Raw genomic sequence first — 24447 nt, 5'->3', positions numbered from 1 at the left:
CTAAAGGTGGCAGTATTTCTGGATTTGGAGTGATCAACACAGGAGACTTGACAATGGACTGTTTCAACTGGGATACTACTTACATGTGTTGCTCAATCCATTCCCATTGAACACTTTTCTTTAACAGTTGGTACCAGGGACCTGCAATGGAAGCAAAATTGGGAATGCAGTCTTTGTGGTACCCAGTTAAACCCAAAAAGGATTTTAAAGCTGTTGCGTCCTGCAGTAGGGGTAACTTTTGTATTGCATTTACTTTCTGTTGCGCTGGGGTTTGACCCCGTTTTGTCAAAGTGAGACCTAAGAAAGAGGCAAGTAGTTTTTAGCTGTGCCTTGTCAGGATTACACTTTAAACCTGCTTTCTTTAGAATTTGAAGGAGCTCATCAAATCTTCCCATGTGCTCCTTCTTAGTATTAGTCGCTAACCAAAGGTTATTTATGTACTGGAACAAAACGGTCGATTTAGAAAATCACAACAATACCTACCTTATTTGCGCATGAAACAACGTAGGAGAATTTTTATATCCCTGGGTTAAACAATTCCATATATATTGGACCCCCTAGAAACTAAACGCAAATTGGTACTGGGAAATGCGGACTAATGGTAACGTCCAAAAGCTATTACTGAGATTGAGGACCGTAAACTAGGCTGCGTTTGGATTAAAGGACTTGAGAAAGTTTGGCATTTTGGCCACAGTAGAGGCTCAAGTAGGTGTTACCTGATTAAGATGTTTGTAATTGTGAGATGCCAGGAACCATCTGGTTTCTTGACAGGCCAAATAGGGGAATTGGCAGTGGAAGTACATCTGAGTAGTACTTCCTGTGCTAGTAAAGACTTCATAGTTTTGTTTGTATGGTTTGGCTTGGTTTGGGTAAGGATATTGTTTCTGGGCTGGTACATCGCCTTCTACAACAATAGTGACGGCCATACATCCGCAGTCATGTTTGTGTGTAGCAAATGCATCCTCATGCTTGCGAAGCAAAGCTTGTAACTCAGGTTGGTCCACGTGTTTAGCCACTTTTGTTCCAGTTATAGTTTGCTTCCAGTTTTTCCACTGGAGACACCACATTCAGGCACCATCACTGGTGGGTTGTCAATTGCCTGGTCTGTAAGATACAACAACTGGTTAAACAAATTAATAACACATTCCTGTTTGTATAGGAAATCAGATCCTAGTAAGCTGTTGCTTGGGTTTGCCAATTTCATTAAAGCAAAGATATGTGCTTTTTGCAAGCAACCTATTTGTACTTTGATGGGTTTAGAAAGTATAGTTATGACCTGGTTGCCTGCAAAAGTTGATAGCGTTTTTGTATGCCCTGAAGACCGAGGAGAGGATTTAGGGTCTTTGACATGAATAATGCTTATCATTCTCCCAATATCTATAATTAAATTCATGTGGCAGCCCCCTACCACTGCAGATACTGTGGGTCTTCTCTTGCATCTCTGGCTAAATGGGCTAGGACTTTACTCAGGGCCTGATGGCATCATGATGAATATTTTGAAGACAAGTAGTTCATGGGCTTTTTGCCCATCTTCTTGGGGGCAGCCAACCTTGTAGGAGGGGAAGCTGTCCATGGGAGAGAAGAAAACGAGTTAACGGAGGCCATGGGCCAGTCCAAGGGTACCGGGCCTTGGCCTTCCAACATTAGCTTAGTTAGGCATGTCCAAAGTTCACAGATATCTTGGTGTTGAGCTTTTAGAGTTTGCTGCATTGCTTTAAGCATTGTCACTACCAAGTCCTTATTTTGGCGGGGAGGTGATGAGCTGGATTCCTGTGGGCATGCTTGGTTCTAAGCTGTATCTAAAAGAAAGGAACATGCTTCAGGGGCCCTGCACTGGGTCTGAATGTATAACCCTGTTGAGGGGCATGCCCACTTGAAGGTTCAGGATTATTACATGGGTTAGAATTATTTTGCCAACGTTGGGCTCTAGGGAATTTAGAAACACCGTGGTGTAATCCTTGAGGTGATGTACTCAAAGGTTCCTTAATCCTTACAGTGGGATTGGTTTGTGGCTCCTGAAGTGTTGCAGCAGGGGCCCACGCCGATCTAATTATGGCCTCCCAGAGACTGTGCCTTAGCCAATAAGGTCAATGCATCCTTCAAGGAAGTGTTATTGACATGCTTGTTAATCTTTTCCTGCAAATGGGGCAGAGAATTATTGATTAATAAACTAATGTATTGTGGCCCATCTATGTCCTTTTCATGTGACTGTGCCAAACTGCAGATAACTGCAAATGAAATTGATGTGGAGACTTAAGTTTTTGCATTAAATTTGACAGGATATCCACTTCAGCTTGCCCTGGGTGCTGATTTCGTTTCAATAGGGCAACTGTTTTCTTAAAAGATTTCTCATCCACCCTATACTCGGGGAGTAATGTACTCCATAATGCTTGATTTACCATGAGCTGTAGGATTTTAACCCAGTCTTTCCCTGGTAAGCCAAACACTTTTGCCATTTCCTGTACATGTTGTGCATGTACTGCAACAGAAGAATCCTCCATCATTCCTACTTGCTTAGCCACCAAAGTAAAGGTTTTAAAACCTTTAAACTACTTCCACAGGATAATTTGAATCTGAATCTGGGGTTCTCCTACCTGAACCTGAATTTGAATTTATGATTTTTGGGGTGGGACTCCCCAAATTAGGAGATGGGTTATTTCTATCCTGATTAGTACTCTCTTTATTAGAGCTATCGAACTTTCCTTTAAACACAATTCTAGGGTTAGACGGTCAGGATAGCTTTTTATAAAACATTTGCGTTTTCCGCTTAAGGATTTTTTACACTGGTGCAGGACATCTTTGTTCTTGAAGAGGTGTACTTGGGTGCTCTACAGGTACACCGTGTGATATCAGCATATACCAAGGGGGTGACCTAAGCCCACAAAATTTAAGGGATCTAGGTAGTACTTGTAATGATTGTTTGACTGACAAGTGACCACCCGAAGGGGTTAGATCTCTTGAGCTATATGGTGCCAATGTAACATTAGGTGGGGGTGCAGGGATAACATCCTTGGGCTGTTGTATTACTTCCTGTTGTAATCTAGAGATTACTATATTATGGGCACTAGCTGCTTGTGTCACTTGTGAAACTGCATCTTCCACGCCCTGCACGATCACAGACTCCAAAGGCACTCCCTTTTTTTTAACAAGGACAGATGCTAACGGAAGAGAAGATATCTTCTTCCCTTTTCTTCGCTTGTCTCATTCTGTACATTACCAGTCACCTCCTTTAAGATGATGTCTGACTTCTGCTCTGGCTGTGCCACTTTAGGACTTCTCTTTTCTGCTGACAGACTGCTCACAACTGCTTTACCACTAACTTTCTCTTTTGGCTTCCTCTGTGACTTCTGAGATTTAATTTCCAACTTTGCTTTAAAAGGTACCGTGTCAGATTGAACTAACTCTTTCACCCTGTACTTTGGTTTTCCCCTGTCACTTCTACCATACCAATGGGGATGGGAACTGATGCTCCAATCATTCTTTAACTCGTTCCCTATTTCTCTCACAATCTGTGTTACCATTTACACCTTTTTGCTTACTTTCTCTTTCAAGGAGCTCACAGGTGGTATCTTTGCAGCTCTGCTGTACTCCGGTGATGCCATGCGCTGATTTATCTTTTCTTTCCAACTCAGTGATTCAATCTAACAGACTACGCTCTGATTTATAGCCGTCCAGTAGAGCTTCCAACTCACTGATTCAGTCTAACAACTGACCATGTTCTGATCTATAGTTATTCAGTGATCTTATGCTGGCAGCTGCCCATTCCTGCCAGCAACAAATTTTCTCGTCTGCTTTCTGTATCTGATGCTGACTTCGTTTTAACTTTTTCTCCAACTTCTGTCCTTTTTCCAACAATTCCTAATTGGTCCTCTAAAACTTCACTTAGCTGACTTGCTAACTTCTGAATAGTCTCTTCTTTCTCCTCCAAAGTTTGCTGGGCTTTTCTAAGTAACTCTGTTTTCTTATTCAATTTCCACCCAGGTGCGCTACAAGCCGTCAGCAAACACTCTACAGCAATTCCTTTCACCTTTTTAGCCTTCCTTTTCTGTTGCTTTATTTCCAGATCAAAAACCTGACTCATAAAACCCCATGGATTACCATGTTCAGAGATAATTTCACTATCTCTTAGTTGTACTAAGACTCCTCTGTGTTCCTTGATGTATTTTCTGGCAAAGTTTTCCAGAGCTGTACTGTGGGCAACGCCCATGGACTCTACTACCCTTGCTTTACTCATCTTAACACTAAAAAAAACTTAATCAAGATCCAAAATAAATAACTTAAACTCTAAAATTTAAACTCTATTGGCTAGCCTAATTTCCAACACTATAGAAACAACCACTATATTCTATATTCTTAACTTTAACTCTAAATCTGGAGACATTCCTTTAATAACAAAAAAAAAAAAAAAAAAAAAAAAAAAGGGAGAAATAACGCCCCTGGCCGGTCTCAACAATTACTTCAATTACTTCAAAAAAGTGTCAAGAAAAACAACAGATGGGTGGGGGCAAGTTTCCTTCTCTTCCCTCGATGGCTAATGTACTCTTAGCTGATCAAGAGGTCTTTACCCAGTTGGGACCTACCAAACAGCCAGGGTAAGCTGGTGGTGGACAGATGTGGGCGCAGCCTGGGAATGTTGTGGGGACTGAAACTCTGCAGCCTCTTAGGCGGCTTAAACAAACAGAAATCAACTCCCCCTGGGTCACTAGGCCCCGGTGCTATTGCAATTACTTATATTTCTGATACCTCAATATTAATCCTCCTTCTACATTCAAAGGCCCTTTAATAGTACAACTTTCTTCCTCTTGCAAGATTAATTGCTACTTATAACAGATTCTATAGTGCAGTGAAAAAACAGGAAAAACTTCTGGGTGCATCACCAAGAAGCAGTCAAGGGAAATCAAGTTTCCACTGCCTTTAAAGCAGTCTACTAGACTCAAATACACAGACAGCTTTTTTGCTCTCTTTTGCTCTCTAGCTCAGTTTACCTCAGGTGAGTCTCCCAGGTGCCTGGAAACACCTAGAATTCCTAAAAATTCCTGTCACACTCCTCGAGCCTCCTGGCTGGCTCACCACTTGTTGCCTGATTCTTGAGTGTTTGATAATTTGAATGGGGTTATAGGCTTGCCAGTTGATGTGCTCAGACGATAATGAGGTTTTTGTCCCAGAATCAGGCCACAGAAGGGTGTTACAAGGACCCCTGGGGTGCACGACAGGAAATCTTACACTGATGACTGAATATGTATAGTTTTACAGACTTTTATTGAGATAACAGAATGATAGACAAATGACTACTCAAAGGAAATGAATAATTAAATGGATAATGATTAAAATTACAGTTTTGTTCTAAAACACATATGATATATAATATAGTGTGTGTTTATATAATATATATATATATATAGTATGCTTTGGATTAATATACTCACATCCTTCCCTGATGACTTGGTTGAGAGAGATGTACGGTTCCTTACCTCCTTGAGTGGAGAGCTGGGCAGTACCAGAGCTAAGAGCTATAAGGCTAAGTAAGACTAAACGTACAAATAATACTGAGTATCCTAGGAACTAAAGATCCCAGCAAACATCAAAGAAGCTCACAAGGAGAAGTAGCTGGTGATCACATCCCAGTAACATGGTTTGCTCTTTATATACGCTGAACAATATGGATCCTCCCTTTATGTCCAAACTTGGCTTCTTCACCCCCAAATTATTAGGATACATTTATTCTATAGGTTGACTGGCTTTGTGCATATTATTGATACACATCTTTTTTTCCTAAATGGTTTGTTCATCTTCCCCTTTGTTATTTCTAGCTATTTTTGTGGGTTTTATGGTGTACTTCAGTTTATTTGGGGCATAAACTAGGCAGTCCCCTCCCTGTTTTGATACCGCCTGACTTACTTAGGGTAAAGATTATGACTATATATACATCTTATTCTTAAGACATTATTGCTTATCTCGGTCAAAGGTCCCGAACATATGTATGCTAACTGCCTTAGCTTTCATACAGGATGTGGCTTGTAAGGTACCTTGCATTACAGCTATAATACTTCAATATGAATCTATGACTTTAGTATAATAAAATAACACTTAAATTTATAACGAAAGGTATATGTGTGCAAGCAAGCAGGCTAGTCCTATAGGCTACACTGGGGAAGAAATGAATAAGCCTTTCCTGCTTGGAAAGAGAGGAGTAGCCTGATCCTAGAGGAGCTGAGTAAATATGTCAGCCCTGTCACAAGAAATGTTCGGTCCTGTTTCATAGGAAAGCTGTCCTATGAGGAAGCTTGCTGGCCCTGGAGAGCTGTTAGAAGGACAGGGAGAGATTAAGTTTACTGTTTCTGTGAGAAAGGAGAAGAGCAGGCCAAGAATGGATTTAGGTGAGTCTAGGGAGGATTTGCCTGGGAGGATAAATATAATAGGGAGAAGGAACAAACCGGCCTCCTATGAATAAATATGCTAGGCACAGTCAGTCTTGACACTGGAAGGAGCTCAACTGTCAAAAGGGTTTCAGTGTCACCAAGCCTGTTTCACAAAGTAAATGACTGAATTGCATGGCAGTGTGTGCAGCTCTACCTGGGCAAAACCTTGTGTCAAGCTCAGCTACATGGTGATCCCCTTCAGATAAAGCTGTAAAGGTGCAGTTTATGAGTTTACTAGCTTGTGATTTTGTTCTTTTTAGAACGTGTCACTTATGGAACAGCTGGCAGAACAGACAAGCACCAAATCATATTGGCAAATCAGTGTGGTAAAAATTGTGAAAACTAATTGGCTATTAGTTTAATGAAAGCTTTATTTTGTGTACTGTAGTTCCAAACCAAGTTATCCTTGATATATACATAATCACTAAGTCTCTTGGAGGTACTTGGGTAGGAATTTTTCATTTGATATTTTGACAGGCTGTAATAATGGGGTTGTCAGGGCCAATTTGGGGTTATTATAGCTCAATAATAAAGGAGGAGTCATCTGCAGTATTTGCATGGGGAAAGATTACTTGATCTCTTTTGAAAATATAGCCCTTAAAAGTCAGTGCATGTGTTTGTTTGCAGGAAGCATAGCTTCATACCAAGCTCCAAATGCTACACTTCGAATATTGATCTTGGCTCCAGGTGTTTCTTCCTCTCTGGTGGTTCAAACAGTAACATGGTGGTCAGGAAACAGTTTACAAAGGTATTGTCCATAGTTATTAAAAAACATGACTGCAAATGGCTTCTCTTTATTTATAAACTAAACATCAATTGAAAAATGCTTATAATCGAATGTAACATTTGTGCAATAACTAAGGCCCGATATTCACTATAACACTTATTATAAAATGCACCAGGTACTCAAGAATTGATTCTGTATTTACAGGTATAACAAGATCTGGGGATTCATACTGGGGAAGATTCTTCTACTGGTGCTCCGAATCTGGTATACTTCACTAAACCCAGTCTGGAGCTGTCAGACTGCCAACACCATCATACTGATGTTAGGTTTCATAGCAGCTGTTGAGCGAATTTATGCAGGTAAGCACAGCAGGGCCATATTATCCATTAAGCACAGTGCTTAGGGCCTACGAAACTTTCAGGGCCTACAAAAATTTTTTCTATATATTTTTTTAATTTTTAATTAAAACTATTTATTAATAGCTTAAAATCAAATTAGTTATTTCAGTTGGGGGGCCTACAAAAGTCTTAAAATGGCCTTGAAGCACAGTGTGTGGTTTAAAAAAAAAAAAAAAAAGAAAAAAAGAGAAAAAAGCCCAGCACACTTCTGTCACTATGCAGGGCTTAATGCTGCACATAAGCAAACTTAACGTCTCTTGTAATATCAGCTACTGTTCCTTGATGCATCCACACATTTATAGACTTTATAAGGTGCGTTTGCTTGTGTATCAGCTGGCAGGATTAATCCCTCAAAGAGCAGTTTTCTTCATTTAAATGGGTTATAGTACATAGATGCTACTAGTGAAGCACATTGCCAATATTAATAATGCAGCAGCACACATTGCATGCCCCCGAAGTGTGCTGTTTGGTTAGAGCTGTACCTAAATGGTGTGGCAGTGGATTGTCTCATACAGAGCTAAGCTTCAACCCAAAGTCTGAAATAGTGTTTGATAGGGTGCTACTCTGAGAGTGTGAGACCTAGGTTCTATTTCTAACTCTTCCATTGGCTTGCTATATGACTCTGGCAAGTCATTTAGCTAATCTCTCTTTTCCCATCTGTAAATTGGAGCTCATGCTTATATTAGTAAGGTACTTTGATATCTGTGGAGTAAAACTACTATGTAAGCACTAAGTAGTATTGTCTATTAGATGTGGTCTTTCCAGGTCAGTGCTGAGGCATGTTGGCAAGGCAGTGTGGGGAGGCTAGCACTGTCCCTGCTTGTGCTGTGTCTCTTTAGTGGCTTAGTCCCTAAGTGGCAACCAGGGAGAATGAAACTGGCACCTTTCACAACAACTAAATCTACTTTAAAGTTTCTTTAAAAAAAAAAAAAAAAAGTTGTTAATATGTGTGGTGTCATCCACATAAACTACCTCCCTATAGTAGGTAGCGGCACTTGCCTCCCAAAGCTTCCTATGCCATGCATTCTTGGCCTCTTATCTGTGCTTTGTATTTGGTGTCCTACTTATCATTTTGTGGGGGTGGGACATAGTGAAGGGAAAAGAATGGGGACAGAAGGATATAATAATCTTTCAGATTTAATCTCCTAGCTGGCTCATAGGCAGCAAAACAAAAATGTATGTGTGGAGATGGATAGAGGCTCATGCCTGGTGCTTTCCACCTCTATTTGTGTATTTAAAGCAAGCAAACAGACAAATAAACCCAACTTATAAAACAAAACCAGGTTATCCACTCATCTGTATATAAAGATACTGGACTCATTCCTCACCCACATAAGATTTGCACTGAGTGCTCAGAGCAGCTGGGGCATTGGACAGAGTGTTACAACAGTGATGCCCATTATAAACTTGTATGTATTTTAAAACCCTGAGAGGAAACACTGCCAAGAAAAGCAGTCAAAGATGGAAGGGCTGGTTCTAGGCAGCCCATCTTAAATCCTCAGAAGCACAGTAAAAGCTCAGCTTGAATGACCCATTACTGTGTGTGTGGATTACATGAGGATGTGATGTATACATTTTATCAGATACGTAGGGAAGGGAACGTCACTCAAGTGGATTATGCCACGTGAGTGGTGATAAAAATATGCATATACCACACTACAGTCATGCATTCTGTATATGCCACCTATGCCACAGAAACTATTTCAGGAGTGTTTGAGTGCTTAGTAGTCCTATTGGGACTTACTTTTGTATCCTTCCACATGTGAAGGCCTCCGGGAGTCATAAAAACTTCTTAAATGACCATAGATTTTTCTATAACCTCCCATGTAATTTTTGAAGTCTAATGCCTCAGCACCTTAAGGTCTGGAGATGAGTGCTTGTTTGATTGGGAAGGTGAGATTCTCCCAGTAGCTTCAGCAGGATGTCACACAGCACCTCTGAAAATCAAGCCACTTTTATATAGGTGCCTAACTATGGATTTAGGAAAACTGATTTTGATTGCCTGGATTTGAAAATATTGTCTTAGAAGCTTTTAGCTACCCATAATACAGAATGTTTGTACAAACAGACGCTCTTAATAACAATAGTATTATTCAGAGCATGCAAATATCCTGTTTTTAAAGAAACAGAAAACATGCTCCCTTTTTTTGCTTTTGAGGGGTTTAATAACAGGCCTTTCACACATTTAGTTATATTCAACAACTGGAGTTCATATCAATCAAAGATTTTAAAGTGAGAGTTCATTCTGATTTTCAAAGTTTTGTAATCTTGTTTTTTTCCTTGAGGAAAATATCATTTGATTGTACAGGCCTAGCAATGTCAATCATAGAATCACAGAAGATTAGGGTTGGAAGGGACCTCAGGAGGTCATCTAGTCCAACCCCCCACTCAAAGCAGGACTGACCCCAACCAAATCATCCCAGCCAGGGCATTATCAAGACGCACCTTAAAAACCTCTTAAGGATGGAGATTCCACCACCTCCCTAGGTAACCCATTCCAGGGCTTCACCACCCTCCTAGTGAAAAAGATTTTCCTAATATCCAACCTAGACCTCCCCCACTGCAACTTGAGACCATTGCTTCTTGTTCTGTCATCTGCCACCACTCAGAACAGCCTAGCTCCATCCTCTTTGGAACCACCCTTCAGGTAGTTAAAGGCTGCTATCAAATTCTCCCTCACGCTCTTCTATTCTGCCGACTAAACAAGCCCAGTTCCCTCAGCCTCTGCTCATAAGGCATGTGCTCCAGCTCCCTAATAATTTTTGTTGCCCTCCACTGGACTCTCTCCAATTTGTCCACATCCTTTCTGTAGTGGGGAAGCCCAAAACTGGACACAATACTCCAAATATGGCCTCACCAGTGCCAAATAGAGGGGAATAATCACTTCCCTCGATCTGTTGGCAATGCTCCTACTGAAGCACCCAATATGCCACTAACCTTCTTGGTAAAAAGGCACATTGTTGACTCATCCAGCTTCTTGTCCACTGAAACCCCCAGGTCCTTTTCTGCAGAACGGCTGCCTAGCCAGTCGGTTCCCAGTCTGTAGCAGTGCATAGGGTTTTTCCGTCCTAAGTGCAGGACTCTGTACGTGTCCTTATTGAACCTCTTCAGATTTTTTTGTCCCAATCCTCCAATTTGTCTAGGTCACTCTGTATCCTGTCCCTACCCTGCAGCATATCTACCACTCCCCCCAGCTTAGTGCCTCTGCAAACTTGCTGAGGGTGCAATCCACCCCATCCTCCAGAACATTAATGAAGATGTTGAACTTGGTGAATTCACGCTGACTGTTCCTGATCACCTTCCTCTCTTTCAAGTGCCTCAAAATGGATTCTCTGAGGACCTGTTTCATTATTTTTCTGGGGACTGAGGTGAGGCTGACTGGTCTGTAATTGCTTGGTTCCCCCTTTTTTCCGAGATAGGCACTATATTTGCCTTTTTCCAATCATCCGGGGCTTCCCCCAATCGCCATGAGTTTTCAAAGATAATGGCCAATGGCTCTGCAATCATATCAGCCAATTCCATCTGCACCCTTGGATGCATTGCATCCGGCCCCATGGACTTGTGCATGTCCAGCCTTTCTAAATAGTCTTGAACCTGTTCTTTCAGCACTGAGGGCTACTCACCACCTCCGCACTCTGTGCTGCCCAATGCAGTAGTCTGGGAGCTGACCTTATCTGTGAAGGGAGAAGCAGAAAAAGCATTGAGTACTTCAGCTTTTTCCACATTATCTGTCACTAGATTGCCCCCCATTCTTAAGGGGCCTACACTTTCCCTGACCACCTCCTTGTTGCTAACATACCTGTAGAAACCCTTCTTGTTACCCTTCATATCCCTTGCTAGCTGCAACTCCAATTGTGCTCTGACCTTCCTGATTTTACTCTTGCATGCTTGAGCAGTATTTTTATACTCCTCCCTGGTCATCTGACCAAGCCTCCACTTCTTGTAAGCTTCCTTTTTGTGTTTAAGCTCACCAAAGACTTCTTTGTTAAGCCAAGCTGGTCACCTGCCATAGTTGCTATTCTTTCTGCACATCAGGATGGCTTGTTCCTGTGCCCTCAATAAAGTTTCTTTAAAATAGGCCAGGTCTCTTGGATTCCATTCCCCCTCATATTAGCCTCACAGGTGATCCTGCCCATCAGCTCCCTTAGGGAGTCAGTCTGCTTTTCTGAAGTCCAGGGCCATATTCTGCTGTTTTCCTTCCTTCCTTTTTTGTCAGGATCCTGAACTCTACCATCTCATGGTCTCTGCTGCCCAGGTTACCACCCACTTCTACTTCCCCTACCAATTCTTCCTTGTTTGTGAGCAGCAGGTCAAGAGGAACACAGCCACTAGTAAGTTCTTCCAGTGCTTGTACCAGGAAGTTGTCCGCAACACTCTCCAAAAACTTCCTGGATTGTTGGTCTGTGCTCTGCTGTATTGGATTGTTCTCCCAGCAATACAAAAAAGCCGGATACTCACTTTTTAGACAGGAGACAATCTAAATCAAATGGAAAAAAGCGAGGGGAAGAGTGTTTTTGATTTCTTTGGAAGTATCAAATTTTGTTATCTGTGGTCAGGGTTTCAGAAAGCAGATCCCTTTCAACTAAATTTAGTAACTTTTTTGATTTAATATCCCAGATTATTTAAACTGTGCATGTGTTTAATTGTTTTAAAAGTTTTTGCAAATAACCTATGCTGGTGTGAAACAAAACAATAAGTTGAACAGTAAGTCACCAGGACCAGATGGTATCCACCCCAGAGTTCTGAAGGAACTCAAATGTGAAATTGCAAAACTGTTACCAGATTTGCCCGTTACCTTAGGGTATGCTCATTTATTAGGGTTACTTTTCTTGGGTGGGGGAAGTGGAGTGGCGTCATTTGTGTTTTCATATGAAAGCTTTGCTTCTTCTGCAGGTCCCCTCCCAATGGAGCTACCCTGCAGGACCTAAGTTTTCTGGGGCTGGAGGCATCCAGCCCTAGACTCAAACACCCACATTCACACACACCCACATTGACAGATTAACAGAGCACGTCTTAATAGGTTGGGTCAAAAACAGCACTTTCCAGCTGCCACCCGTATATACCACAGGTTCAGCATGCTGCTATCCCCTCTTTCACTCTACAATTCTGGTAGTAACTCCCTTAATGAGCAAACCCCACAGGATTTTAGGGCGTTACAGGGATTTTTGGCTTAGTTAAAAAATGATGCTGCAGAGCAATATAGGGAAGCTGAGAACACAAAGGTGTAAATGAAATTTGGAGAGTCTGGCAACCAGTTTGTTTATAAAAGTTATTTGATTGCCAGGTATACAGAGTAATAGCCATACAAGGAGAGACCAATAAACAAAACAGTTACAATATTACGTGGTTTCAATTGTGGTATTGAGGCAATCTAGACCAAGTTTGATTACAAGTCAGGTTTAGAAAGTTATACCATGAGTGAGAGAGAGATTAAATTAGATCTGAGGGGGAAAAGTGGGCTTAACCGGGGGTGGAGAGGGGAGAGAGAGTTGGGATCAGTGCAGCTTGAACCGGTCAAAGGTTCTCAGGAGACAGGCTGTTCAGCTTAGGGTCTGGAGTGCTTGAGACAGGCCAACAGGGTCAGGAAAAGGTGAAGTCCTAGTGGAACTGATGCAGCTTTTGGATCCAGGCATCAGAACAGAATTTTGAACTTGGGTAGGGGTTTTTTGTAGAGAAGAAACAATGGTTCAAGGGAAAACACTAGGTTTGTTTATGGGTAAACGATGACTCAAGGGAGTATACCAGAGTTGTTCTGTTTAGGCTGGACAATAGGAACTGATCATTCCTGGTGATGGGCAATGTTCCTTTGAGGGAGTTCACAATACAATCAGGCAGATTTAGTGTTTTGGATACCAACAAAGGCTCTATGACTAGAATTGGTCTGATAACTGCTGAGCTGGGTGTGTGCAGGCCTGGTTTCATTACCATCTGGAGCAGAGATCTCCCATCATGCCATGGTTTTCTGCTTCGCTGATCCCAGAGTTCAGTGAGGTCCCTGCCTTGAAGCTTGGTTCTCCATTCAGTATGCTAATAGAGATGTTTCCTTGTTCCATCTTTGATGTTGATGAGGCTAGAGGAGTTATCTTAATCCTGTCACCCTTGTCCAGAAGGTTTAGGTGCGTCTCTTACTGCCTTTTTATTGCTTTTTGTAAGTCTTTCTTCTGATCAGTTCTGGTTCAAGCAGAGGCTCAGGGGAGTCCTTGAGTCAGACAGGCTGGATACTGTGCCCTGGTTCCCCAATAACACAGCTGACAGGTAGCAACTACTAACTGTGGTATGTCACCTATCATTTAAATCAGCTTCTGTACCAGATGACTGGAGGATAGCTAATGTGATGCCAATCTTTAAAAAAAGGCTCCAGAGACAATCCCAGCAATTACAGCTGGTAAGCCTAACTTCAATACCAGGCAAATTGTTGAAGGACCTTGTCAAAGGCTTTCTGAAAATTGAAATACACTATATCCACTGGATCATCCTTGTCCACATGCTTGTTGACCCCCCTCAAAGAATTCTACTAGATTAGGAAGGCACAAAAACCCACGTTGACTCTTCCCCAACAAATTTGTGTCTGACAATTCTGTTCTGTACTATAATTTCAACCAAAGGCCCTTAAGTAAAGTAAGCTGTCATGGGAGAAGAGGATAAGATCCTCCCCTGGATCAATAACTGGTTAAAAGATAGGAAACAAAGGGTAAGAATAAATGGTCCGTTTTCAGAACGGCAAGAAGTAAATAGTGGTGCCCCCCAGAGATCTATACTGGGAACAGTATTGTTCAACATAATCATAAATGATCTGGAAAAAGGTTTAAATAGTGAGGTGGCAAAATTTGCAGATGATACAAAACTCCTCAAGATAATTAAGTCCAAAGCAGATTATGAAGAGTTATAAAGGGATCTCACAAAACTGGGTGACTGGGCAACAAAATGGCAGATGAAATTCAATGTTAAATACAAAGCAATGCACATTGGAAAACATAAACCCAACTATACATATAACACGATGGGGTCTAAATTAGCTGTTACCACTGAAGAAAGATCTTGGCGTCATTGTGGATAGTTCTCTGACAACATCCACTTAACATGCAGCGGCAGTCAAAAAAGCTAGCAGAATGTTGGGAATCATTAGGAAAGGGATAAATAATAAGATAGAAAATATCGTATTGCCTCTTGATAAATCCATGGTATGTCCACATCTTGAATACTGCATGCAGATCTGGTTGCCCCCATTCAAAAAAGATATATTAGAATTGGAAAAGGTACAGAAAAGGGCAACAAAAATGATTAGGGGTATGGAACAGCTTCCATATGAGGAGAGATTAATAAGACTAGGACTTTTCAGCTTCGAAAAGACTACTAAATGGGGATATGGTAGCGGTTTATAAAATCATGACTAATGTGGAGAAAGGAAGGAAGAGTCATAACACAAGAACCAGGGTTCACCCAATGAAATTAATAGACAGCAGGTTTAAAACAAACAAAAGTCAGTATTTCTTCACACAACGCACAGTCATCCTGTGGAACGCTTTTTGCCAGAGGATGTGGAGAAGGCCAAGACTCTAACAGGCTTAAAAATGAACTAGGTAAGTTAATGGAGGATAGGTGCATCAATGGCTATTAGCTAGGATGAACAGGGATGCAAAACCATCAAGTGTCTCTAACCTCTGTTTGCCAGAAGCTGTGAATGGGTGACAAGGGATGAATCACTTGATTACCTGTTCTGTTCATTCTCTCTGAAGCACCTGGCATTAGCCACTGTCAGAAGACAGGGTACTGGCCTAGATGATCCATTGATCTGACCCACTTAGACTGGTCTTTTGAGCTGAGCAAAATTGCTCACTTAAGATGGGTAGACTTTTTTTTTTTTTCTTGACAGTCTAATAAAATATAATTACATTTTCCCATTATCAGTCATCATGATAAACAGGAGGTGAGTAGATTTTTTTGTCCTTGAGTTGGTAAATTTTCATGACTGTTTTGTGATCCCAACTATTAAATCCTGCTAAAAAGATTTAACTTGTTGGCACATATGTACAGTTTGTTCATGTCATTTTTCTAGGCACAGATAGTATGAAGCAAGAAACAAACAAGACTGGTGATGCAGTGAAAGAAGCCATTTCTAGATCTAACTGGCTTTTGTCAGGAGCAGCTTTTGGCAGTATAATGTTCCTGATGCTCTGGATTTTTGGAGAGGTCTCACTTGTTTCTAGGTGGGCTGTGAGTGGACATCCATACCCTGGGCCGGATCCTAATCCATATGGGTGAGAGGTGTTTGGTTTTTTTTCATTCTTTACAAAGTAGTAACTGAAGTGCCAATCCTGCAATGATGTTCATGTGGATGTGGGGTTATTCCTACACAGAGATCATGTCAGGATTGTAGCCCATATGTATTAACTGGAGGACATAATGAGAGAAGGAATCAAGTCCTTCTCAGTTCTTTTCAGATGTGCTTTGTCAAGGGCCTCACTGTGACTTTTACTGATCTGGGTTGAACCCCAAAGAGTGTCACTAGCACAATTAGTCTTTGATCCTTGATTGAATCATCTGGGTTCTACTGGAATAGAATTATTAATGAGAATATTTAGCCAGCCTGATTAATGACATAAGATTTTTATAATCTGGGAGGAGATCTGGTATTTCAGCTATACATCTGATTTATGATCCCAAAAGTGTTTCACTGAATTGTCTTAATTTTGACTTATTTTAATGCAGTAGACTTTGCTGTAAAGTACAATAAATTGCCTTATTTACAATATAAGTAAATTCAAGAAGCAAATTTATAAACTAACATGAAATTGGATCACTTTAGAACTACACAGATGCACTAAAGTAAAAATTCTAGAGCAGCGGTTCCCAACCTGGGGTGCAGGACCTTGTGGGGGGAGAGGGGGCAAAGATTCCAGGGGGTCCATGAGGCTTCAGTAATGAGGTAAGTTAGCCCCCCACGCTCTGCACTGGGTGCAGCAGCCTCCAATTCCACGGTGGCTGGCATGAAGGAGCAGCAGCCCTGAGCTCCACTCTGGCTGGAGCAGAGGAGCAGCCCCCGACTCCTTCCCAGCCCTGCATGGGCCAGGCACCCGGCTAGAGAAGAGCAGCCCCATGCTGGTGGGGGCCTGGAGCAGCCCTGGCAAACCCCCCAGGGCCTTCCTCCATTACTCTCCATCCATGAGGGATGGAAAGAGGCGGGGCCACACAGGGTGTGTGGTAGCAGCTGTGCCAGGGAAGGCTTAGCTTCTTATTCAGGTTGAGTAATTAATTATTTTATTATATATGTAATTTAGTTGTGTATGTTTATGGCTGGTGAGGGGGTGCGTTGGGGGGGGGGGAATGCATGTTTGACCTTGTTTTAAGCAGTAGGGCTTTCACCCAAAAAGATTGGGAACCACCGTTGTAGAGCAAAAAAGGGCCAGATCCTGTAACGATTACACAGGTGTCAATGGGAGTTTTGACTTGAGTGTGGACTGGAGGAACAGATCCTCAGTTATATATTGCTCATCAGAGTTCCAAAACCTAGAAGAAAACTTGATTAGTCATTCTGGGAGTTTGTTAATCAACTCTGTGTCCATAGGGGCACTGATAGTTTGTGGCTCAGTGTGCAAAAGGGCCACCTAAGAGTATTAGCAGTACTATAAAATATACAGTCCATTTGTAGAAGCTATGAAAATATTTCTGTTCAGCCTGGATTTTTCCCCTTTCCCCTGTCTTCTCTCTTTTTTTTTTTTTTTTGCTGCCTGAAATTGCAATTATTTGTTAATGATGCAGCTGAACCTGCTTCACATGTATTTCTATTATTTAAAAAAACCTGTGATACTCTAAACCAAACACTTTGGCTTCACTGCAGGATGAAATGGAAGATCTGGGTGCAGGATAAAGAGATGTGTGTTCAAATAAAAGTTCTCTAATAGGAAAAAGGTCATAAAATATTATTGGTAACTTTTTTTTTTCTGCACAAATATTTTCTGGTTAGTCTGACAGTCCCCTTTTTCAGCATTCTGTATTACAAGATTATAGTAATGTGTACTTTTTTTTTTTTTCCAACAGAGGTGCAGTTTTGTTGGGACTGGCTCATGGAATGATGCTTTCTTTTTTGTCTTGGTCTCCTATCGCCGGTTTTGCATGGTGTCTTATAGGTATGAGCAAATCTGGTGTTGACATGCTGCACTTCTTATTTCTAATACCTCACCTAAAACCCTCCATTTTTTGTGTGTGCCCTCATGGCTAAATAAACGTTTTGTCTTTCTTCATTACCTGAGTAAATGGTAAAGAAATAAGTTTTATTAACAAGTGGCATCAGTTATCTATGTGCAGGCTATTTGATCCCACCATTCTTCCAGTACTAAATGTATCACTTTTATTGTACCTATACTCTGTAGGCCAGTGGATAAGAATCATGGACCAGAGCTCCAGCCTGGTGTAAATCACTGTTGCTTCATTCACTTCTGTGATTTACATCAGCTGCGGCCCCCGGAGTGCAGTCTGATTGTTCACCTTACACAATATGTGCGCACTGTAGGACTTAGTCAGCAAACACTTACTAGAGTGTAGGTTCACTGCAAAGTCAGGGGGAGTGAATATTGAAGGTGTACCTTTTTTACCAACCACTAGGCAATAAAATAAGTGCAAACACTTACTGTTTAATCAGAAATTCACTTTGAGGCAAATCCAGTTCCTGCCTCTGTGGCTGCAGAGATTGTGTCTCTGATTCTGCCAGCACTGATGGCACCAATGGTGAATGGATGCTAGGGAGGGGCTATTGGATCTAGGCTCATGCAATCAAGTGGCTAGCATCTCCTGTAGAGGGATGACAAATGGCATTCCAGAACCTGTGGAAGACCATGAAGGGCCTGCACTGCTCTTAGGTTCCCTGCTCCCTCAGGAGAATTTCAACCGTAATGAATGCAAAATGGAATAGAAAAACGACCTCTACTTCATGGAATTCTGTATAAATATCCATAGGTGTATTTGGAGAGAAGACAAGACGGCATTGCCAACCCCAAATGTTCAAAAATAATTTCTCTTCCCTCTGCTGTTCCCTGCTCCCCTCCCCCAAAATAAGGAGATTTTTAAAAAATAAAAAGAATCCAACATTTAATTTGCCTTCTGTTTTTTAAGCCTGAGGGGTGTTGTAGGGTCACATTTTCAAGCTGTTTTCCACAACCACAGGGACTAGAAACTTTTATTTTTAATGGAAGCTGAGGTTCTCCCGTAATCACTTGTCTCCAGGAACTGGGACTTTAAGTAAAATACCAACTATCATGACAGTAACAATAAAATCTTGAAAGGTGACAATGCTGCAAACAGAAGCTGTCTTAATAAATTCTATTATGTCGATGACATTGGTATAGTAAAACACAAACATTCTAGCTGTATTGTTAGTATCATTTTTATTTTTGTTATTCGTAGATCACTTGTTCTACCCAAACATCAATTAGCTCTTGAATTCTATTTCTATCATGCATTTGCCATGCTAAAAATGTTAGTAATTCACATCATCATAGGAAAATAGTTAGAAACTTTTACTAATATTCATTATCACAAGACAATAGTTATTTGAGTAGAAAAATATTCACCACCTCAAAAATACTTTTAAAATATTTTATTTTTATAAGCATATTCTGTATTATCAATATTCTGTTTCTGGCCAACTCCCATTGCACTTAGTGGGAATGTGGTAAGGTAAGTACATTGCAGTCTGTGAAAGGTTAATAGGTTCCTGACTGTCACATGGCTACTCAAGTAGAGTACAAAAGTAAGGGGAAGCTGGGTTGAGAGAGAGATAAGAGGAAGGGTGTGTACTCTTTCCACCTAATACAGCCTGCACTGTCCTTACATTATCCCAGCAGTCTTTCTGCAAGAGAAACTATTTGGCTACAGCTCTTGGTATTTTCTACAGACTCTTACCCAGCTGAATGAGCAATCTTTAGGAAAATGAGCTCACTCTTTCATTGGATGTAAGGAAAAGCTATCCCTTATAATACTATCTAGAGTGCCCATTCTCACTCCAATCACACTTTTATATTTTCCATTCAGTACAGTATATTTCTGGCTACTATTCCTTTTTTTCTAAGCCTTTTAGAAAACAATTTTTCAAAGCAAGTGTGAACATCAGGAGGAAAATAAAGTGTAACTGATCATCAATGACTGATACCATTTTGTGTCCCTCCACAGGCATGGCATCTGCAGCTGGTCTCCTTTATTTAAAGACCTGGGGTGCAGCTATCGCAGGCAACATCCTTGCTGTCTTTACCATGTGTATGTGGCCTCGACTGACTGAACGTTTTGTTAGCTGTCCGCATCCTGGAAAAGCCATGTCTACAGCCATGCTTGTCTATATTCTAGAGATATTCTTCTGTGTGTGGTGTACAGCTTATAAATTTGTACCAGGAGGAATTTATGCTAGAGAGAGCTCCCACCTTCTTTTAGGTATGTTTGTGATCTTGAGCCAAGACAACTAAGCAAATATAGTTTTTTAGCCTCAAGCAATCATTTAAAGCAATGAGTTAAATTATGTGGTTCTTCTCCATGCACATTTCCTATTGACTTGAATGTGGTGGGAGTTATCCATGTGGAAGGACAATCAGATAAGAAAAATAATTAAACATTACAAATCTACTAGCTTCTGTTTTATTTAAAATTAGTTTAAAATATGGACACAAAAAAAAAATTATATTCAACTTGGGGAAAATGTAAAATGGAGTGGGAAATATTTAATAGAAAAGAGATCTGGAAATAAGAGACCTACAGGTGACAATTGCCAGTAAATGACTTGAGTTTGCAATGTGACATGGAAGCAAAAAAAGGCCAGTACAATGTAGGCCTGCATTCATAGCAATGTGATCTTAGAAAGTAGGGAGGTAATAGTCTGTCTTAATGGATCTTGTGAAAATTACATTTGGCCAACCTTATCTTTGCTGTAATACTCACCAGTTTAGATCTGAAAGATACAAATAGGAGAAGAACAAAAATGGTTAGGGTATATGGAGAGATTGGTTTAAGAGGGAAATTCAAAAAGAGCTAAATCTGTATTTTGCAAAGTGGCTGTTATGTGAGGTTGAGGAGGGGGAAACATAATCTCTTTTGGTTTGTCTATGCTGGCATGTGAACGGTGTTAATGGGTAAATTTGAAAAGCATTACTTAGCACTTATGGTAGACAAACATGGCTATGTTTAAAAATGCTAGCTGGTTACTTAGGGTGAGCCATGCCCAGGTAAATGGTATTTAAATGTGATTGATTGTTATATTTTGATTGGGGAGTGAGGAATGTGTTCTTTATATACTTACTTGAATCATGATTGTCCAGACAGTTTTAAACTTCAGATATGCCTCTGCTATCATTCTCCATCTTTTTAAATTCTCAGACTGAATATGTGTGTTTCTAATACTATAGGAATCATTCACAGCTTTTTTATTTACATGTATTTTTTAGCTTTCTTTGCTCTTGGAATATGCTGGAGATCTGGAGATAATTTATTTAATTTAAATTTTTTTTTTTAAAAGCATGTGAAGAAAGTACTTATCAGAGAAGGGTCAAATACTTTCAGAAATAACGCTTTTACAGAGCACAAATTGTTATATCAATCAATTTCTAGGACACTCCCTTGGAAATACACATTTGTGATTCAGAGGGCAGGGCCATTGAGTGATAAGATAGAGGTGGCCCCAGACACAGCACCTTTAGTTGGCAACATCAAAACTATGAACTGGCAGTCAGTGGAGCTACACCAATTTATACTAGCTGAGGATCTGATTCTTCAAAGGAAGATATAGGGACATTATGGTTTCTGGGTATTTAGTACCACTCTGATGCTTACAAAAACTTTTCATCTTATATCCAGAGACTGTTTTTTGTTTGTTTGTTACTGTATTTCCTCCCTAACAGCCTGGCTTTCAGCAAATGTCTGGTTTCTTTCAGGTGTCAGTGCTATTTCCTGCTCTCTCCTCCTGTCCACTATCCTACCTTTTTCTCACTGCAGCTTGGGTAGGGAACCACCCTGTGGGAAATAATGAAAGTAAGATCATTATATTCATTACTGTGCTTCTTCAAAGTGATGATACTGACCTCAGGCCCAATCCCATTGAAGTCAATGAGTCTTTCCATTGACTTTAATAGACTTTGGATCAGTCCGCAGTCGAGAGGGTGTTAGTGTGCCTCTCATTCACTGAGCCTAGAACTAGCACTGCAGTTTGCAAGCATTCATAACATTAGTAATGCTCAAAATCAGTGAGGAAGTTAAACTTTCATTTACATAACTCTGCTGTTTGACAGAAATGAAGCGTAACTTTTCGAACTAGTTAGGGACGTGTGCTCCCTTTAGTGCACATTCTTGCATCCCAGCAGAGTCCTATAGTGTGCATGCTTTATGCATCCAAATCTCCATTGCAGCCAGTGGGATTCTTTGATGCATAAGGAATGAAGGATAATACCTATACTGTGAATCTAAATTACATATATTGAGAGGAAAATATACTCCTCAGATTGTATTGCAACAGTAAGCAAATTGAAGCTTCAACTTGGCTTTTTAAATATGTCAGTATGTAGTTGTCTGTTCTTAAAAACCACAGCGCCCTCTATTGACTCTCAAGATGAACACAATACATTGTTTGCCACATTAAACTGGCCTCTAAACTTGACTCTTACAGACCCCTTACACAAGTTTATAGGACATAGCTGAAAAGCTGGCCCCGTGGCTCCTATATAAACAGTGTCTCGATGAGAGAGCAGTGGATCGTAACAATAAGATATTTAGAATCCACAATGTATTTTCCAGCAGGTTGTTGTTTTAAGGCATAAACTGTTGTACAGATGAGTTCCAGTAAATTTTAAAAGGATTGGTCTAATGTGGGAGTTGTATTGCCCAGCAGAACCATTCAGGGTCATTTATCCAGTGTATATTAGAACATAAAATCTAAGACCTTGATCTTGCATTTGGACCTGGTGCCCTGGGGCATTGCATTGAAATGGTTGGGACTCCGCAGAAGATTAGTGGATCTTGATGCGGAATCATGATGTAATTTTGTTTAAAAAAAAATCTTCTTAAAGAGCATTGTGGTAGTACTCCTGATCTCAGAATCAACATATGCATGCAGTAAAATAAACTTACAGTGTTTTAGTAACAAAATGAACCTGATAAAATGTTAAAGTAGGAACCAACAGCACCCAAGAGTTATCTCAGCAATTCCGTTATAAATAATGAGTCAAACCCTCAGGACTGGCCATTTAGCACCAGGTGCAGTTTAGAGATGGGGGCTGCAAAACTAGCTGTAAGTTGACTCCCTTGATCCCTGGGCTGCTAGGCACTTGTCAGGTCCCAAGGAACAAGCTAGAGCAGCTCAGTTGCACGGGCTCCATAGTCTCCCCAAGAGATGCAGAGGGACTGTCAGAACCCAAAGGATGTGTGCAGGGAAAAGTATAGAGTTGTCTCTGGGAGTTCTCTATGTAACATAATCTTCAGCTGGCTACTGCCAGAACAGCACAAAGCAAGCTTAAAAAGGATGACACCCCATTGTCTTTTTTTCCCCAGGAGTTCTATAAATCAGTGTTTCCATTTGTTCTAGGCATATTAAATCTTATCTCAGCAGGGATTTATTAAAATTAAATGTAAAATATTATTCTGGCTCTCCATAATTTTTGTTTAGAATAGGTGTACAGTGAGGCTTTAAATAAATAATTGGGATACTCTTATTTTGAAATATTTACAATTTGTGGCAAATTTAATTTTGATAAACAATGAATGTATCCTTAGTAACTGATCGTTATTGTATACAATACACATCAACAAGTATTTGGCCATAATTTTGCATTTGATTTAAAGTGTTACATGCATTAGTGAGTATCATGCCATTGATAAGTGGGGTCATAACAGCCAGTATAACTTGTGTGCATCTATTGTATTACTATAGTTGGTATTACATTATCTATATTTGCTATGTGGGTATGTTGTTGCTGTGGGAGCCATACCTTTGAGTGTCCATAGAGACTTTGCATATGTAAATTCTCAGCCATAAGATTGTATTATCAAAGTCTCATTGCATTTAGTAAGTAAAAGGTACATGGAAAAACTAATGTTATGTTTGTTACAGGGGTTGTCATGTTGTTTATTGGGTTAGACGTACTAATTGGCTCCAGGAAGGACTGTAATTGTATATTTCAAGTCAAAAGTAGTCATAAGCCACTATTCAAACAAAGTGAAAAATATATCAAACTATGTAAGTATAATTTTGCTTTCTTTCATCAAGTACCTCTAAATTAATTGTGCTGTTGAATTGGGAATGATTTCAGTAAGAGAAAAGTAAAGCAGTGCAGGATTTTCCCCAGTCAGTTTTCAGAGATGTTTGTTCTAGTCCTTTTAGATACTAGGCCAGATCTTCAATTGGTGAAATCCTGGAGCAGTGCTGATTCACATTAGCTGAGGATCTGGTCCACTATTTACAGTATCTTTCTTATCCATTTGCAGAAGTAGTCTTAGCTCATGGAGTGGTATGAACAGAACTATATTTCCTTACTCCACTGATAGTGACAGGTTTTTAAAATTGGTCTGAAAACCAAAACAAAAGAACTGGAAAGCTGTTCCTGTTCTAACAATGTTTATTTATTTTAATTAACTGAATATTGAAATCATAACTGCTGTTGGCACTTTAAATGCTTCGGTTTCATGCAGCTATAAAATATATTGTCTGGATTTAATACTCCATAAAAGATGCTGGATTGATTGGCTTGTTTATTGATAGAATTTTAAAACAATCACAATAGTAGTATGTGTGATACTATTTGATCTTTTGACTGAAGTTTCTAAACTTGAAAAATGACTTATCAAAATAACCTTTTTTCCTGTAAATAGAGGGAATTACTGGTTGGCACACACATGTCCTAAGAGGCATAGAAAAATGTGGAACACTACTATATTG

The 24447-nt window shown here is 40.3% G+C and overlaps 1 protein-coding gene across 1 annotated transcript in view; it reads left to right on the top strand.

The window, feature by feature from the left end:
• The window catches only part of CWH43 (cell wall biogenesis 43 C-terminal homolog), a 61690-nt gene that overhangs the window by 13148 nt on the left and 24095 nt on the right, over positions 1–24447 (top strand). The window contains exons 3-8 of the mRNA XM_067531156.1: positions 7047–7167; positions 7351–7505; positions 15601–15802; positions 17583–17671; positions 19710–19964; positions 23623–23748. Of these exons, the coding sequence (XP_067387257.1) occupies positions 7047–7167; positions 7351–7505; positions 15601–15802; positions 17583–17671; positions 19710–19964; positions 23623–23748 (948 nt within the window). The remainder of the gene's footprint in view (positions 1–7046; positions 7168–7350; positions 7506–15600; positions 15803–17582; positions 17672–19709; positions 19965–23622; positions 23749–24447) is intronic.

This window comes from Emydura macquarii, unplaced genomic scaffold, assembly GCF_026122565.2.
Source record: "Emydura macquarii macquarii isolate MOO-44397 ecotype Brisbane River unplaced genomic scaffold, CSIRO-AGI_Emac_v2 contig_3128, whole genome shotgun sequence".
NCBI classification, from domain to species: domain Eukaryota; kingdom Metazoa; phylum Chordata; order Testudines; family Chelidae; genus Emydura; species Emydura macquarii.
Note: the sequence above shows the minus strand (reverse complement) of the source record. Positions and strands in the feature narration are given on the sequence as shown.